The sequence below is a fragment of the Aristolochia californica genome, unplaced genomic scaffold, assembly GCF_029961685.1.
Source record: "Aristolochia californica isolate CCGP_79_NKW_82.1479 unplaced genomic scaffold, dmAriCali1.0.hap1 SCAF_12, whole genome shotgun sequence".
In the NCBI taxonomy this organism is placed as follows: Eukaryota; Viridiplantae; Streptophyta; class Magnoliopsida; order Piperales; family Aristolochiaceae; genus Aristolochia; species Aristolochia californica.
The window spans coordinates 26,485,286-26,500,630 of record NW_027181793.1 but is presented as its reverse complement, the minus strand read 5'-3'; the positions used below and the strand labels follow the sequence as shown (position 1 = coordinate 26,500,630).

Sequence of the window (15,345 nt, the reverse complement as noted above, 5' to 3'; positions counted from 1 at the left end):
GGTTTGATGTCCATTTTCGAGAAGAGTAAATTCCAGTACCATTTCTTTCAGTTTTAGCCACATTCAGCATATTTGTCCTCCCACTAAATAGGTTAAAGATTAGAGAATGCTTAAAAGTAAATAGTCAACAAAATTTTAACAAGAAACTAGGAGCAAGTCGCCTAGCAGTGATCAAAATCTCTTATACGTGTTACGCATATCGTTTTGGAGAAGTCTTTTTCTTTTACCAAGATTATATGACTGTTGGCCTTTACCAAAATGAACAAAAACTAAAGAATTATGTTTTCCTCCCAACAAACTAAACTCCTCAAACAATTTCCTTTGCACATGGATCAAATATACAATATCAATATGGGGGCTTACCCTTTGACGAAACACATGCAGGACACAACTGCAATCTGACCAAAATCTGTAATCTATTCTGGGAAGAGGAAAGAACAGAAAAGGCCTCCTGAAAAGAGGTGAATCATCATCAGCAATTTAGAGTACACAAGCTGGGAATAGAAAGTTCGAGCTGTATACTTACATGTACATGATTCATCTTTGAGACCAAATTTCCTGGCCAGAACTTTGTAGACGCACATAGTCTACATGCATGAATTCATTCCTACCAGTGTCCCGTGGTTGGAATATTCAGGGTAGATCACTTCACCCCCCTTCGACCACAGTACAAGCCATGATTTCAAGAACTCTTACCAACTTTCCTGTCCTCCCATCTGTGGCAGCATATTTGCTTACCGAAAGCAATGGTGGTGAGGGTCAACAGAACAAATGGAGAATATTGACAAACGTTCAACCTCTTTCCCTGCCGGAGATAGTCTGAATCGGATGAGCCTCTATATAATCATCAGGACCATCTTCTTCATCCGAAGAAAGAAGAGAAGAACCCATCCATGCCTTGAAGCCTTCATCCACTCGTCTCTCCATCTCTGGACTCACTTCTTGTGCACTTTCCAACATCTCTAGCCCAAGATTGCGTCCAGCATAGTCACCCTCATCAAGGATCACAGCAGCTTTCCTTCTCAAGAAAAATGCAGTTCCACCGTACAAAATGACCAACCCCCATGAGGCAATTTCGTAGCACCAAAACAAGGGTGCAGAGCAGCTATTCCCCAGTGTGAGAAGAGTTGAACCTAAGAACAATGCAAGGAGAGCAAAGATGATGGCAAAGAAGATGTTTAGTATTGAAAGGCAGCGGACTCCACCTGCAAAGGATAATATGGAATTTATATCAACAAGTAAGAAAAAACAAGACAACCCAGCTCATTTTTGCTTACCCTTTTTAGAACAGAATAAAAAAAAGATCATAATAAGAAAGAAGATATGTAGGTAGAAAATCTTACATAGGAAGGCCCAAAATCAACAGATCAAAAACAAATTTTGACAGAGATGGTCAGAGCTCAAGAATTGTCATCAAACTTGTAAAAATCACAAGCACTGTAGTAAGCACCTTCACTTGTTTATCTCTAAAGAACCTATATATATATATAGACACACACACAAACAAGAAAAAGGAATCTGGACTATTTGGCTGCACTCAAAACTTTTCATCTGAAAAAAATTATACTGTGTACAAGGATGTCAGTTGCTTTGTTGTATTTACAACAATGCCATTGTTACTATTTTATTATAAAAATAATAAAAATATGAAAAATTGAATATCAGTTATAATGCATGAGATATGACATATAGAATAAGAAGAAATAAGTTTTAAGTAATTCAATTAAATTTTTATGTGAAACTAATAATTGGGTACACCTAGCTTCACTGGACTTGCATCCATACCCTTTTTTTCCTATATATATATATAGATCCCCCGTATGGTTGTGTTTGGAAAATAATGAGATGACTGGCATTTTTTAAATAATTTAACTTCTCTAAAAAAGGAAAACGTTAGGTGCAGCTAAAGTTGGTTCAACTTGAGCCCAACCTCCTTTTTTCTAATTCGTGTGCTTATCAGTATGGTAGTGTGTGTATCTTACATATGTATGCGTGTGAGGGTGTGTGCCTAGTGCTAGAGACACTCAAAAAATGCAAACATCAATTAGGTCAGGCTCAATGCTCACAAGGAGAGGGATTCTTGTGTGAGGTTCTGGGTTCAAGACTCAAGTCTGGATTTTATCATTCGCAGAACGACCACAAATAAATATGTGACACGTAGTCATGCTTTCACCGTGAGGTGTAAAATAATGAAAGCTTTTGTCGTTCATGTCTTCTCTCAAACGAAAGTCTCTTAAACACACGTGTGACGTCCATTTGCTACAATGCCTAACTCATCCTTAAATATCACCGAATTGTTCAATCACTTGAATTGAATCTGAAAATTGATGCATCTATGACAATGTATTGTGACAAACAAGCTATTAGTTTTATTGCGAGACCAAACACATAGAAGTGGATTATCACTTGACAATTTTCATCCTTTCAGTACCAAATTACATCAAATTCATGGTAAAAACTTACCTCGCTTAGAAGCACAATAGTTATTCTCCATTATCCTTAAGCATCCATGGCGACTTGGAGCAGAATATGCAACAGCAATACCTATATGCAGCTCAAACTATTATGCATCTTGAATCCAATATTAACAAGACCACACAAGACATTTTTATGATAAAACCAAAAGATTTTTTATAATTATACATTCAAATAAAATTACACTAATTATCCTAATTATCTTTTCCTAATTAGTCTATAATTTTTATTCCTTAGCTTTTTTTTGAATGTTATATCTAATCTCTAGCCTCATGTCAGTAATTCAAATTCTAGTATGCAGCGTCTTTTTGTTTTTTAAAAACACTGTCTTGGTATTTCATCAATGTCAAAGGGCCTTTTGATGTTTAACATGGTGTGTGATGTAAAATGACTTTTAATGGAGCATGGAATTTCATTCATTAGAGAACAGAAAAAGAAGCACAAATAAGGTGTTGCATTAATTAACATATTGATGTTGGAACATTCTGCTTATTTCAATGATAGAGGATTTAGAAGACTTAGGGGGGGTTAGTCAACTTGAATCAGGATATGAACTTCAGCCGCATTACTTAGTTCATCTCCTGACGTCGTTAGTGGTGCACTAGAGCCCGATTCATGTTGATGAACCAAATGAATTTGAAGATGACACCCACAATTTAATTTTCGGATTCAGGATTCCGTAGTTTTTTTGGAAATCATCCAGTGAAGCGTCGGGGCACGTCGTTGCGGGAGGCTGAAATTTTTTTTTCTGTCACTCCTGCACTCTTCTCTCTCGATCTCCTTCTTCCTCTCGCATTTTCTTCTCCCTTTCGCTTCTCCCTTCGCCCTCTCGCTGTGAACATCCTCTCGGCCTCCCTCTCTCTCTCTCGCACTCGGCCTCCTGCTCTCTTTTCCCTCTCGGCCTCCCACACCCTTCTCCCTGTCGCTGCTCTCTTTTCCCCTAAAAGACCTCCTGATTTCCTTCGATTTCCCCCATTTTGATTTCAAATTTCCACATTTAGGCTTCGATTTCTTCGATTCTACTTCGATTTCCCTTGATTTCCCTTTTCGGCTTCGATTTCCCCATTGGGCTTTAATTTTCCCCAAATTTCATAAGGTAAGCCTAAACCCTAATTTTTTTCAATTAATATATTGTTATATTTGATTTAATTTTAATTTAAGTGTGCTTAATTTGTATTGATTGTTGCATAATTTCAGGATTTAGGGCTTTCGTCTTTATAGGGAATAGTTTTGGGTTTAGTGTATTTAGGGTATGGTTCAGGGTATTTAAAGGTTTAAGGTTTATGGTTTTTTAAAAAAAATTTAGGGTTCTCAATTTTTGGGGTGATAGGGTTTAGGGTTAATAGCAATTAGGTTTAGGGTTTATGGTTTTTTTAAAAAAAATTATGGTTCCCAGTTAGGGTTTAGAGTTTGGGGTGATAGGGTTTAGAGTTTAGGGGGTTTAGTCCGGTTCAAACAAGGTTGAGTCACCTACACGGGCGTCCATTAGCCAACGAAACCCGACCCCCATCACTGACGAGGTACAGTTCGTAGTGATTGCGAAGTCATATGGGGCTCTACCAAAGGTGTTCGATGAATTTGGACTTGATGAGTGTGTTTTTGCATTGTTTAGTGCATCTGCAATGGAATAGGTTTGAATAATTTTGAAATGCTATAGAATGTTGTTGAATAATTTTGAAGTGCTATGTAATGATTTTGCCATGTAGTGAGGAGATTCATGTGTTATAAATATCCACCTCGTGGTTTTTTTTTTGTGGTTTGTGTTTCCATGTGTCCCTAGTTACTATGACGGGTAAAGGTTGTTTGATAAAGTTTTTTCCATGAGGACCATCTCGGATTTAGATTATAAATGGCTGGAAGAAGACAGCAAACTGCTCGATCATATGACATTTGGACCTTCGAAGAAGACAACAAAATGCTCGATCTCTTGGTCGAGCAGGTCAATATAGGGAACAAGTTGCCCAATGGGGTTGAGCAGCATGATAAAAGAGCTTCAAGTTGGGCACCTTCTTTCACAATTATGCAAGGTACCATTTAAGTTTGTCTCATGGTTAGAAGTGATGAGCTTACTGAGGGCAATTTAGTCTTTTCTTTCCCCTTAGGGAACTGTTTAGATAGAGGGTCTTTACACAATTGTCTCTATATAATAAAGTGCTTACTTAATTAAAGGATGGTTGGTGACACTGAAATAAATTGAACCTTAAGAGCCACTCTCCTCTGTCTTGTTTTTTCTTCTTTCTTCTTCCTCTCTTATTACCTCATCTATCAACCTTTTCTCTAAACCAAGGGCAATTTTACTTCCCCTTAGGTTACTATTTAGACAGAAGGTATTTACATAGTTGCATCTGTATAATAAATTTCTTCCTTAATTAAAGGACGGGTGAATAGTCAAATAAATTGAGCCCTAACAGCCACTCTCCTCTCCCTCATTCTTTCTTCTTTCTTCTTCCTCTTCTTCTCTTGTTTCGTCATTTATCAACCTTTTCTCCAAACTTATCGAAATTTCTACCTTTAATTTGTTAGTCTCAATACTCGTATTTAAGTATACTTTTGGGGTTTGACAAAGACTCCTTTATCTTGACATGTGCACCGAATCGTGAGAGGAATTTTTTGGTAAAATCTTGACACCGTTAGATCTTAGTGCAATTGGTTGGATTCCTTAAGCCTTGCCTTTAAACTCTGTATGTTTCAGGACACTACGGATGCATCACTTCTTCAGCCAGGTTGGGCCAACGGCTTCGGTGAAATAGTTCTAGCAGAACTATGGGATGAAGTTGAGAAAGCTTGGAATTCACTGCTTGCTGAATTGTCTGATGAATTAGAGGCAGAGAAGTATGTGGTTGTTGTTGGACATCCTGTAGTTCATGTTGCACTGATCGGGCACTGATTGAAGCTGTCCAAAGAATGTATGCCTTTCAACTTGATGCTGGTAGCATATCAGTTATTGATTTTCCAGAAGGACCCATGGGAAGAGGAATTATTAGATGTATAAATTACACAGCACATTTGGGGAGGTGGTCTATACCTGTAACGAGACCTTCAGTGGATGATGAGAGCTTTCTCTATAAATCTAAAGCCTTTGTTTAAAGGACCAATATAAGTTTTCTTTTAAGTGACCAATATAGGAATCAAATTCTGTAATTAAGAAAATAAAACACAACAATGCAATTCACTTAGTACTTTGCGATGTGTAAATAAGAATTTGCAGCTAATCGTAAAATGAAAACTTTTAAAGCCTTCGCCTAACGAATCTTCATTTTACAAGAAAGATATCCACCCTACAATAGGGCACCATTCATTTCCCTATATGTAATTTAATTAATAAGTATATTAATATATTTTAATTATACATTAAATTATTTATTAGTGTAGTAATCATGTTTCTTTTACCTAATTTGGTGTTTAGGTATTTTTTTATTTAAGTATATTATTACAAGTTACTCATTCTCTTGTTTTTTATATTTTTCTAATTTTGGGGCACTAACACTAGAAACTGTTTTTCAGTGCACATGAACTCGCCCACACTAATACCAATTTTGAAGTTGAACTTCATGTAGATGATTCAAATGAATTTGAAGTTGAAGTTCATGTGCCAAGTTTGTTGACTAACCCCCCCTTAAACTCCACACTCTAACATTATCTTTTTTACCTTCTTTTTTTTAATGATCTTCATCTTTTTAACCATATTCTAGACTCTCTTTGCTTGCTCTATGTTAAGGGAAATAATCCCACAAAGAATAAAGTTGGGAAAAATCTCAATGTTACTAGTTGAGAAAAAGCCTTCATACTTCAACTAGTAACTTTGAGATGGACTTGAACTTAACTTCACTTCAACACTTTGGATTTAATCGAAGAATTGGTTAGGCAAGAATTCTTGAAGACATCTCTTTCTTATTAAATATAGGCTTTCAATATCACTAAGAAGACTACCACCTCCACAAGAGCACCTATTTTTATTCACATACTGCAATCTACATTAATTAAGGACTTCTACTTCTTTTATGTAATTAATCCTAACATCATAATTTATGACTAGATATTGGTTCTCTCTTTCTTGTCATTATTTTCTCTTTCTTTCCCTCATCTCTCTATCATCCTTATATCCCCTTCTCTTGCCATGTCGTTCGCAAAACATAAGTATTTATTGAGAACTCTGCCTCTCCTAAATCCCCACTCCCCATGTAGGGGTGAAATATCCCACCCCAATCCACTTCTTTTCTACAAAGCCTTTTCCCAACTATGTTGAGTTTACATAGCCTTTTCCTAACTATGTTAAGTTTCCATTGCCATTTCCTAACTACGTTGAGTGTTGATACAAGAATCCTCCACCACCATGCTGCCCCATATTTGTCAGTGCCATCTCTAGTTCAGCCTTCTCTGTTGTCCTATTACATCAGGTGCTTTACTGCTTTATATGTTCACACTTCTCACACTATTGCACACAAAAGCCAACTACAACCAAGTACCCATAGGCGTAATTAGCTTGTGTGTTAAATGCAGGAGGGAGCACATTTAAACTTTAGTCAAACCCTCTTTTTCCCAGAATGCTACATTATAGCTGATCCAAAGAAAAAAAGGCTGGAGTTAGTGATCCTGATGTGTATCGAAGATGAAACATTATCCCGGTTTCCAGTGACAATGTCTTTACACTGAGAATGATATCCCTGTAAATCCAAAGTTGGAATCCAGTATACATTCCCCCCTGCTAGGTTATCTCTGTTTTGAACTCCACGTGCCCCTCCTCTTCAAATACATAACAAGCACAATAAAAACATCCTTCTGCAAGGAAAAATTCAATATCTTTGCCAACATCACAGTAAACTACTTTTTCCGGATTTTGGGATCCTTCCCGAGCATCCTCAACTGCAGACCATATTTATTTCCACAACCACAGTTTACAAAACCAATGGCCGTCGGATAGTGGCATTGACGAAGACCACACTTAGAGCAATTTATTCTCCCTATCTAAGTGCGGACTGTCGAGAGAGATTATGTTATCCATTTAAATAAACAATAAGAGAGAAAACACAACCTAAAAGCCAGTCAATCACCAAGCTAAACTTTTAGGAGAAGAAACTTTAAACTCACCTGACACAAGATAAACAAGCGACAGGAAAAACACAAGCGCCGACGGAATAAACACAACCATCCAATAATAATCTGCCGTTTCTTCCTCCGTCAGATAAAACGCTCCAGGAAATATATCAGAATCCCTGCTCGAATTCACTGTTAGAGCTTGAATTCGCCTGCCCTCACAGAAAGGCCGACTCACCCCATCTACCGGAAAAACAATCCTTAAACTGATAAAAGCCGGCACGAGAATCACGAGACACAGAATCGCCATCACTCCAATTATGATGGGCCTCTGAAGACGGCCCCAAGCTTTTTCGTCCTCACGGAGACCCTCGTAGTCGCGTTTCGGCATGAAGGCCTGTCTCAGCGCATCGCTAATGACAGCCATGGTCAGAAACGTTCGAATAATATCTAGGGTTTTCAGGCTCGCCCAACAAACAGCTCAAGCCTAATTCCCGATTTCCAAGACATGGAAACCAGATGGTGAAACCCTAGCTACCCGAAGACAAAACAAGAAGATTCCTGCTTTCTCAACTTCTAGTGGCAGGATTTTAATTCTAGAAGTAGATGCTTATTCCTTACGGTTCTGGTCAATGAAATTCGATGAAATCTGTGCGCCAGCACGCCGTACGAGATCTGGTGAGCAGCTTTTGGAATTCCAGATTTCGGCACTCTTACGCTTTGTCCGTTCTCTTGACCGAACCTTTCAGTAAGAGCCTAGCAATCTACAATTCCTCAACATTTGAAAATAGATAAAATTAAAGACAATAATATTGTCACAAGTCACAACGCTGAGTACATAAATTTCATATTTAAACTCTGTTTGTGCTATATGAACAATGAATGAAAATATTTATTAAGTTAAATTAAATTTAAAATAGACTCTAGAAGTTGACCTCCGACTTGGCATATTGGACACTCGTCTTGATGGTGAATTGAGGTTTTGTTTTGGTTGAGTCCACTCCAACCCACCACGAATCCAGCCTTGGCTCCAATTGAAATGATTCAACATGGCTGACCTAACCCAACTTGAAGAACTTTGATTAGTCCTAATCTTGAGGTGGAAAACTATTTTTCTCATTCGGTTTTGGGTCTGATTGACACCTTTGCTTTTTCACACTTCACACTCTAAGTGTCACCACTGCTAGATCGAGCAAGAAAAAACTCCTAGTCCCTCAACATACGGCCTAAGTTACTTTAGGTGAAAAATAAGTTAGTCAGCCTCTCTTTAAGAATAAACTAAGCCAAAGAGGGATAAATTTCCTTTTCCCTTATTCAAACTCTAACAAATGATAAATTGTCATCTAAGCAAGGTAAATCTTAAATTTATTCAAATTCAAATATAGTATTATCCCACATGCCTAAAATCCTTAAAAAAACTTATTCAAATATGTTTGGATAGACCCCAACTTAAATTTTCAAATTTTTGAACTCATCAACCAACCATGTGGACAGGCCCGCGCTCCTGGGCTACTTAGGTACATGGGATGTAGACCTAGGTTGCGTGCCCACGTAACATTCTCCCACCACAATAATGCAAACATCATCATCGCATTGGCTGAGAAGAAACACCTACCAAATCGATGTGCTCCCTCCATCGTTTGGCAAAACGCAAGTCAATTGGACTTCTCCCGAACTTGCTAAAAAATATATCAAATGACACAAGAGTCTGCAATCCCATCACAAACTCCTCCTCCTCCGTCGCATACTCGTTCAACACAAACACGAACATGCTCAAGTTGAAAAACCGGTTCGTTGGCTCCTCCTAAAATTGCTTCCAATGCACCTTTAGATCAATGCGAATTTGTGCCAAAGTTAATGTTTTTGGCACTTTGATCGCCCCCAATCATGTATACAACCTCCCCCGTGGAGGTGAATTATTTGACAATTTTTTTGGCATGAAGTCTTTTGAGACTTCCTCGCCTTCGCCGATATGGATTGACTTTCAACCCATTGTTCGTCACCTGCCAAAGAAACAAGAAGATTTTACTCTCCACCCTTAAGACCTTTCTTAAGTTGGAAAGCTGAAAGCATTCCCATTTTTCCCTTTACATAGTCCCCTGTACCGAAAATTACACAAAGTCCTTCATCATCCCTAATCCCTATCATAATCATATTGAACATTACAAAGGCATTATTTTTACAAAAGAAATCCACCTTAAATATTACATTAATATTGTTCAAATGAGCTACAATGAAATTCAAAAAGCTAACCCACTTCCTAACGACGACATGAACATGCTTGGTCTCCCCAAGCATAGCTTTGGCTTCGGAATTGACAGCCTTTATTCGACTGTCAGTCACTTTCCACCTTAAGCGCGATCGTCTTGCTTCCTCTTCCGAGATGAAGTTGTGGGTTGCTCTCGAATCAATGAGAGTTTTCACATTGCCATCATTTAGCAATATTAAGAAAAATCAATTTAGGTCTTACCAATTTCTCAACCATTGTTTGAATTGAGCCAAGCAACATCAACGAACCAACTTGACATTCTTCAACGTGTTGATTGTCACCTGATTGCCCGACTCCGTTGTCCACTTTGATAGCATTTTATAGTTTTTTTTACTTAGACATTCATTCACCAATTGATCTATTTCACAAAGAAAACAAGTAACCTTTTGATTATTAAGATTACATTTTTCTATGTAGTTCTTCTTATTTTCTCCATTTTTATGGTGCCCCTCGTCTTTCTTGGAAGTCTGTCTTTAAGAAGACTTCTTCTTATAGTTCTCATTTTTCCCGTTTCTATCTATAGATATGGCGGCATTATCAATGGGTTTTCTCTCAAAATCCGTCAACTTCTTTGCGGTGGCTAAAGCAATTGCAAGTGTCTTTACCTCGAGATACCTCAACTCTTGTTCAACCCAAGGACGAAGTCTCGCAATAAAAGAAAACAACCAATCTTCATCGGTCATGTTAGAAATATTTAACATTAAAGAAGTAAAGGACTTAATATACTCACAAATCGTCCCTTTTTGCTTCAATGCACTCAATTCCTTTCGAGCTAGGTAATCGACATATTCGAGAAAAAATGGCGCTTCAACTCGTGTTTAAAAACCTCTCAAATGTCAACTGAGTTTTCACTATTGTCAACATCACCAAACCTCCTTGTCCACCACAATATAACATCAATAAACCTCCTTGTCCACCACAATATAACATCAACAATGAGAAATATAGATGCAATACTAACATTTACTTCCTCATCCATGAGATTTTAAGCTTTTAAGTACTGCTCAACTTGCCATAAAAATTTCTCAATCACCTTAGGCTCAGGAACCTTGATCTTCATGTGCGAAGGAACCATTTTTCTATTCAAAACAGCTCGCTCAAGAATTGTCATTCTCGTCTACATCTCTTCTAACTCTGTCGCATCTCGTGAAGGTCGTTACGAGTATCCATCTTTAGAACTACAACGGCTACATGCATATCGTCTTGTAGCCATTGAATTGCTTTAAGCCTATGTTCTCGAAAGTCTTCCACTTCTTAAATATTCTCCTCCCAGCTCGAGTATTGGTACTCCACCTTCTCGAGACAAAATTCAAAATAAGTTAAACAATAATCGATTTCAAAGATTTTCTTGTTAACTTTGTTTTGAGCAATTTCCATTGTCAGTTCCAATTCAGCCATGGCTGAAATTGTATCTGCTCTAGTACCAACTAGTCCGAATTGAACCTTTGCTCTGATACCAACTCATCAAAATTAAACATTTGTAGAACACCAACTATCCCACCACCAAATCCTTTATATGAGGCCTAACTTACTTTTGTAGAAAAGTAAACTAGCCAGCCTCTCTTTTAAGAAGGAATTAAACTAAAGTGAAGAGAAATGAGTCTTTCACATGAATGGATAACTCTAAACATGAATTTGATGATGTTTACATCAAGTTTACACCCTATTTTTAGGTCAAAGAGGGATAAAACCCCTTATCCCTTATTCAAACTCTAACTATTAAGAAATTGCCACCTAAACGAGGTAAATCTTAAATTTATTTACATTCAAATAAGTCATTATCCCACATGCCTTAAAATCCAATCCAAATCCATTTAGACTGCCCCCAACTTCAAATTTTGAATTTTTGAGACTATAAGCCAACTATCTGGATATGCTTGCACGCCTGGGCATGCACCTGTGTAATATATATATATATATATATATATATATATATATATATGTATATTTTATATATAATAGGAATCAAAAGAAAAATTTTCTTATAAAAATGACGTAAACACCCAAAAAATTATTATTATGTATTTTTATAATCCGTATGCCTGATAAACCATGATGACATGGTCTCGATTTTTTTTCACCTTTAACCACTATTGTAAATTTTACTTTTTGATTAATTTTGAAATTTTTATATTTTTGGCCTAGATGACCATTTTATGGGCTATTTGTCCGAGATCTTGGCCCATATGTGTCGAACAACCCGTCACGGTACTACCGGGTCGCGGAGCCTTGTTCATGATTCTCTCTTCGTCTTCGGCCAGGATTTCCCTCTTCGTCTCTTCTCCACCCTCGCGTCCCCACTCTGTCGGTCACTTCCGGCAGCTAACTTCTCCTCCCAAGAAAATCCTTGTTTGCTCGACGGTTATATTCCCATTTCTCCTCTATTTTTGACGTTTAAGAGAAATCTTCCAGTGGAAGTCGATCTCCGCGATCATTCATCATTGATATCTGATATAAATATCTACTCGCACTGCCGTGCGCCAGGCTCTGAAACCATCTATTGTAAAGGGAGGAGGAGCTGAAGCAGGCAAGGGTAATTGGGGAAGGAGCCAAATCTCAATATAGGAAGGTGCACCATACGTGGAATGATGAGATTCTACGTCCCGTTGAGGGGTCTGGGGAGTCAGAGTTTGGTAGCTTTATTATACGTTTAAATGATCGAAAGTTTCGAAATGGGAATCTTGGGATCAAGCAGCCATGAACATGTGTTACGATTTACGATAGCGTGACAAATTTATTTGTCACTTCCTCACCCATTTTCTTTGTGGGGGTCCCAGATCTGCGCCGGCTATGTGTCTTCTAATCACAATCCTGGCCGGCCTTAACACGTACGCTGTCGTAAAGAAACGAAGTCCGTCTCTAGGTCCATGCTGTCAGTTTTTAAGAGTTGATGGTTCAGACATCAGACAGCTCATTCTCACAATTGGAATCGGATTCCGTCTCCCATGGCGTCCTCCCTGACGTTTCTGCCATCTTGCACCTCGGATGGTCCACTATCTTCAAGGTTTGCTCGACGGTTTTTGCAACTTGGTTCCGATCTCAGACTTTTGTGTCCGAACATTTCGTTTGTGAGATTTCAGATTGATGGAAGATCGTCTAAGAACATTCAAACTCTTCAAGTCTCTGCAGGTTAACTTCGCTGCTCGTTCTTTCTCTTTTTTGATCCAGCATGAGCTTTCAGTTCATACTGAATGTCTTTGTGACTAACTATTACAAGAACTTCTGTTTTCATTCATACCGAATGTCTTTTTGACTAATGTGCTACCTATTGGGCAGAGTCCAAAGCTGCGGCTGCCCATATTTTCAATGTTCCTCTTCTCTCTCGTTCGGAGGTATTTTTTTTTTTTTTCCTGTTTGACTGTATAGACTCAGACTTGGTATAAGGAATCTCCGGTTTATTCTTCAGTTGTGATTGCAGTGCATAGCATCTATCAAGGGCATCATGCTAAGATCTATTTAGCAAAGAATGTTAGGACCAACAAGCTTTTCTTTAGTGATATGGAAACTTAGACGACTGAAGTGTTGGGTTCTTTTATTTTTTTTGTGAAGGGAATTCTATCTTCCAATGTTAAATTTAAAACTATTATTGGACTTTATGCTCTAACAAATGTTATTCCTGTTTTTAGCTATATACTTGTTATTGTTGTCATAACATTCTTAATTTTATTAATTTATGTAACCAAAATTTCTTCAAACATGATTGATGTCAAATTACTGTATTTGCAATTTTATAGTAACCAGAAAATGGTGAATTCCCAGGTCATGGAGAGGCTAAAAGTGAGCCAAGAAACCCATACCAGGAATCAGAGCTTCCTCGCCATGTACTCAAGTGTCATTGGAGGAATCACCACTGATCCTTCACTTATGCTGATTCCGATGGATGACCACATGGTCCACAGGGGGCATGGAGTTTTTGATACAGCAGCTATAATGGATGGGTAAGAGGTGCTTCTGAAGTTTGCCAGCTCTTGGCAAAGTAGATATGGCTTCTGTGTGTTCTAGACTAAGTTGTTTATCTATTTCTCTATCCTGCATGAATTTAAATTCTCGTCTCTTCGTTGAAGTATACTACACTGATCTTGCTGTTCAGATGCATTGCTTTGCTGGCGCTCACAGTAAGATCGTTGTTAAGAAGTCAATCAACAGTTGCCTGTACAAGTAAACATAAAACAGTTAATGTTAACCAATCAATTATTTATCATCTTTGTGCTTTTTTCTTGGATAGTTATCTGTATGAGTTGGATCCACACCTTGATCGCTTGCTAAGGTCGGCATCTATGGGAAAGATCAAACACCCATTTGATCGATCTATCATAAGAAGCATACTGATACAAACAGTAGGTGCATCAAAGTGTAAGGAGGGGTCATTGAGGTATTGGCTCTCTGCAGGACCTGGGGACTTCCTTTTATCTTCCTCTGGTTGTCGTAGGCCTTCTCTTTATGCCATTGTGATCAAAAGCCAAGCTCCACGAGAACAAAGAGGTATTAAAGTAATAACTTCATCTATCCCTATCAAGAGTCCTCAATTTGCAGTCATGAAGAGTGTAAACTATCTCCCAAATGTGCTTTCGAGTATGGAAGCAGAAGAAAAAGGAAGATTTGCAGCAATTTGGTTGGATGATGAATCATATGTGGCTGAGGGGCCCAACATGAATGTGGGATTTGTGACAGCAGAAAAGGAGCTCTTGACGCCTTACTTTGACAAAATACTTGGTGGATGCACAGCAAAAAGAGTGTTGGTTCTGGCCGAGAAATTGGTGAAAGAAGGAATTCTTAGTGGCATTAGGCTAGGAAATGTGACAGTAGAAGAAGGAAAAAAGGCTGATGAAATGATGCTTATTGGAAGTGGGATACTTGTGAAGTCTGTCCTGCAGTGGGACGATCAAGTCATAGGTGATGGTAAGAACTGTTAACTGTTATCCTAATATCCACTTCAGTGACCTTTCCAAACTGTATAGAAAATTTGTTTGAATCATGAACATGAGTATTTTTGCATTGCCATTATTTACTGTATAGTAGTCTGATTGCTAATTGATCCATCTTGGCAGTTGGAAAATCTAACAGATTCCACTTTGGCTGTTTTATAGGCAAAGAAGGTCCTGTGGCTCGGGCCCTTCTAGATCTCATATTGGAGGACATGAAAGCTGGACCCGCCACTGTCCGTGTACAAGTTCCTTACTAGTTGACAAAGCTTTTCTGTTCTTCGTTTGTCATTGCAAGATTCTCGATCCCGAAACCAGAGTTAATGTCTTTCAGAAACAGTTTACATCCTTAACGTGTATCCTTGTGAAATCATTTGGTCCATATGGATTGTCCAGATCATGTTGCCTCTCTTCTTCACCTGAAAAGAATTAATTCAGCTTCTTCCCTTGATTGGAAGGAACCAATTCCTAGAAGGCTGCAAGTGAGCAATTCAAACCTTTTAGTGAATTAAGCATTCTGCACCGTTTCTTACCTTACATTATGCATTCTTGTTTCTAGAGATCAACAAATAATGAGACAAAATCTGTTTAATTATTGAACTAATAGGATACACAAAGATAACATAAAAAAGAAAAAAAGGCGGA

The 15,345-nt window shown here is 38.1% G+C and overlaps 2 protein-coding genes across 2 annotated transcripts; one reads left to right on the top strand and one right to left on the bottom strand.

Annotated features, from left to right (window-relative positions):
- Nucleotides 1-205: 205 nt before the first annotated feature.
- Nucleotides 206-8,274, bottom strand: LOC137946479 (uncharacterized). The gene is made up of 4 exons (XM_068792790.1): nt 7,564-8,274; nt 2,464-2,544; nt 527-1,205; nt 206-451 (listed from the first exon to the last, which is right to left on the bottom strand). The coding sequence occupies exons 1-3, from the start codon at nt 7,934-7,936 to the stop codon at nt 793-795; spliced, it is 867 nt and encodes a 288-aa protein (XP_068648891.1). The 5' UTR covers nt 7,937-8,274; the 3' UTR covers nt 206-451; nt 527-792.
- Nucleotides 8,275-12,714: 4,440 nt separating this feature from the next.
- LOC137946541 (D-amino-acid transaminase, chloroplastic) lies at nt 12,715-15,116 on the top strand. The gene is made up of 5 exons (XM_068792883.1): nt 12,715-12,907; nt 13,055-13,110; nt 13,538-13,716; nt 14,004-14,677; nt 14,866-15,116. The coding sequence occupies exons 1-5, from the start codon at nt 12,724-12,726 to the stop codon at nt 14,958-14,960; spliced, it is 1,188 nt and encodes a 395-aa protein (XP_068648984.1). The 5' UTR covers nt 12,715-12,723; the 3' UTR covers nt 14,961-15,116.
- The last annotated feature ends 229 nt before the right edge of the window (nt 15,117-15,345 follow it).

Coding starts and splice junctions, on each gene's coding strand:
- LOC137946479 (XM_068792790.1), bottom strand. CDS start 7,936: ATGGCTGTCATTAGCGATGCGCTGAGACAGGCCTTCATGCCGAAACGC. Junction 2,545..7,563: donor GCTTGTTTATCTTGTGTCAG/GTGAGTTTAAAG, acceptor AGCTGCATATAG/GTATTGCTGTTGCATATTCT. Junction 1,206..2,463: donor CTATTGTGCTTCTAAGCGAG/GTAAGTTTTTAC, acceptor TATCCTTTGCAG/GTGGAGTCCGCTGCCTTTCA.
- LOC137946541 (XM_068792883.1), top strand. CDS start 12,724: ATGGCGTCCTCCCTGACGTTTCTGCCATCTTGCACCTCGGATGGTCCA. Junction 12,908..13,054: donor AACTCTTCAAGTCTCTGCAG/GTTAACTTCGCT, acceptor CCTATTGGGCAG/AGTCCAAAGCTGCGGCTGCC. Junction 13,111..13,537: donor CTCTTCTCTCTCGTTCGGAG/GTATTTTTTTTT, acceptor GTGAATTCCCAG/GTCATGGAGAGGCTAAAAGT.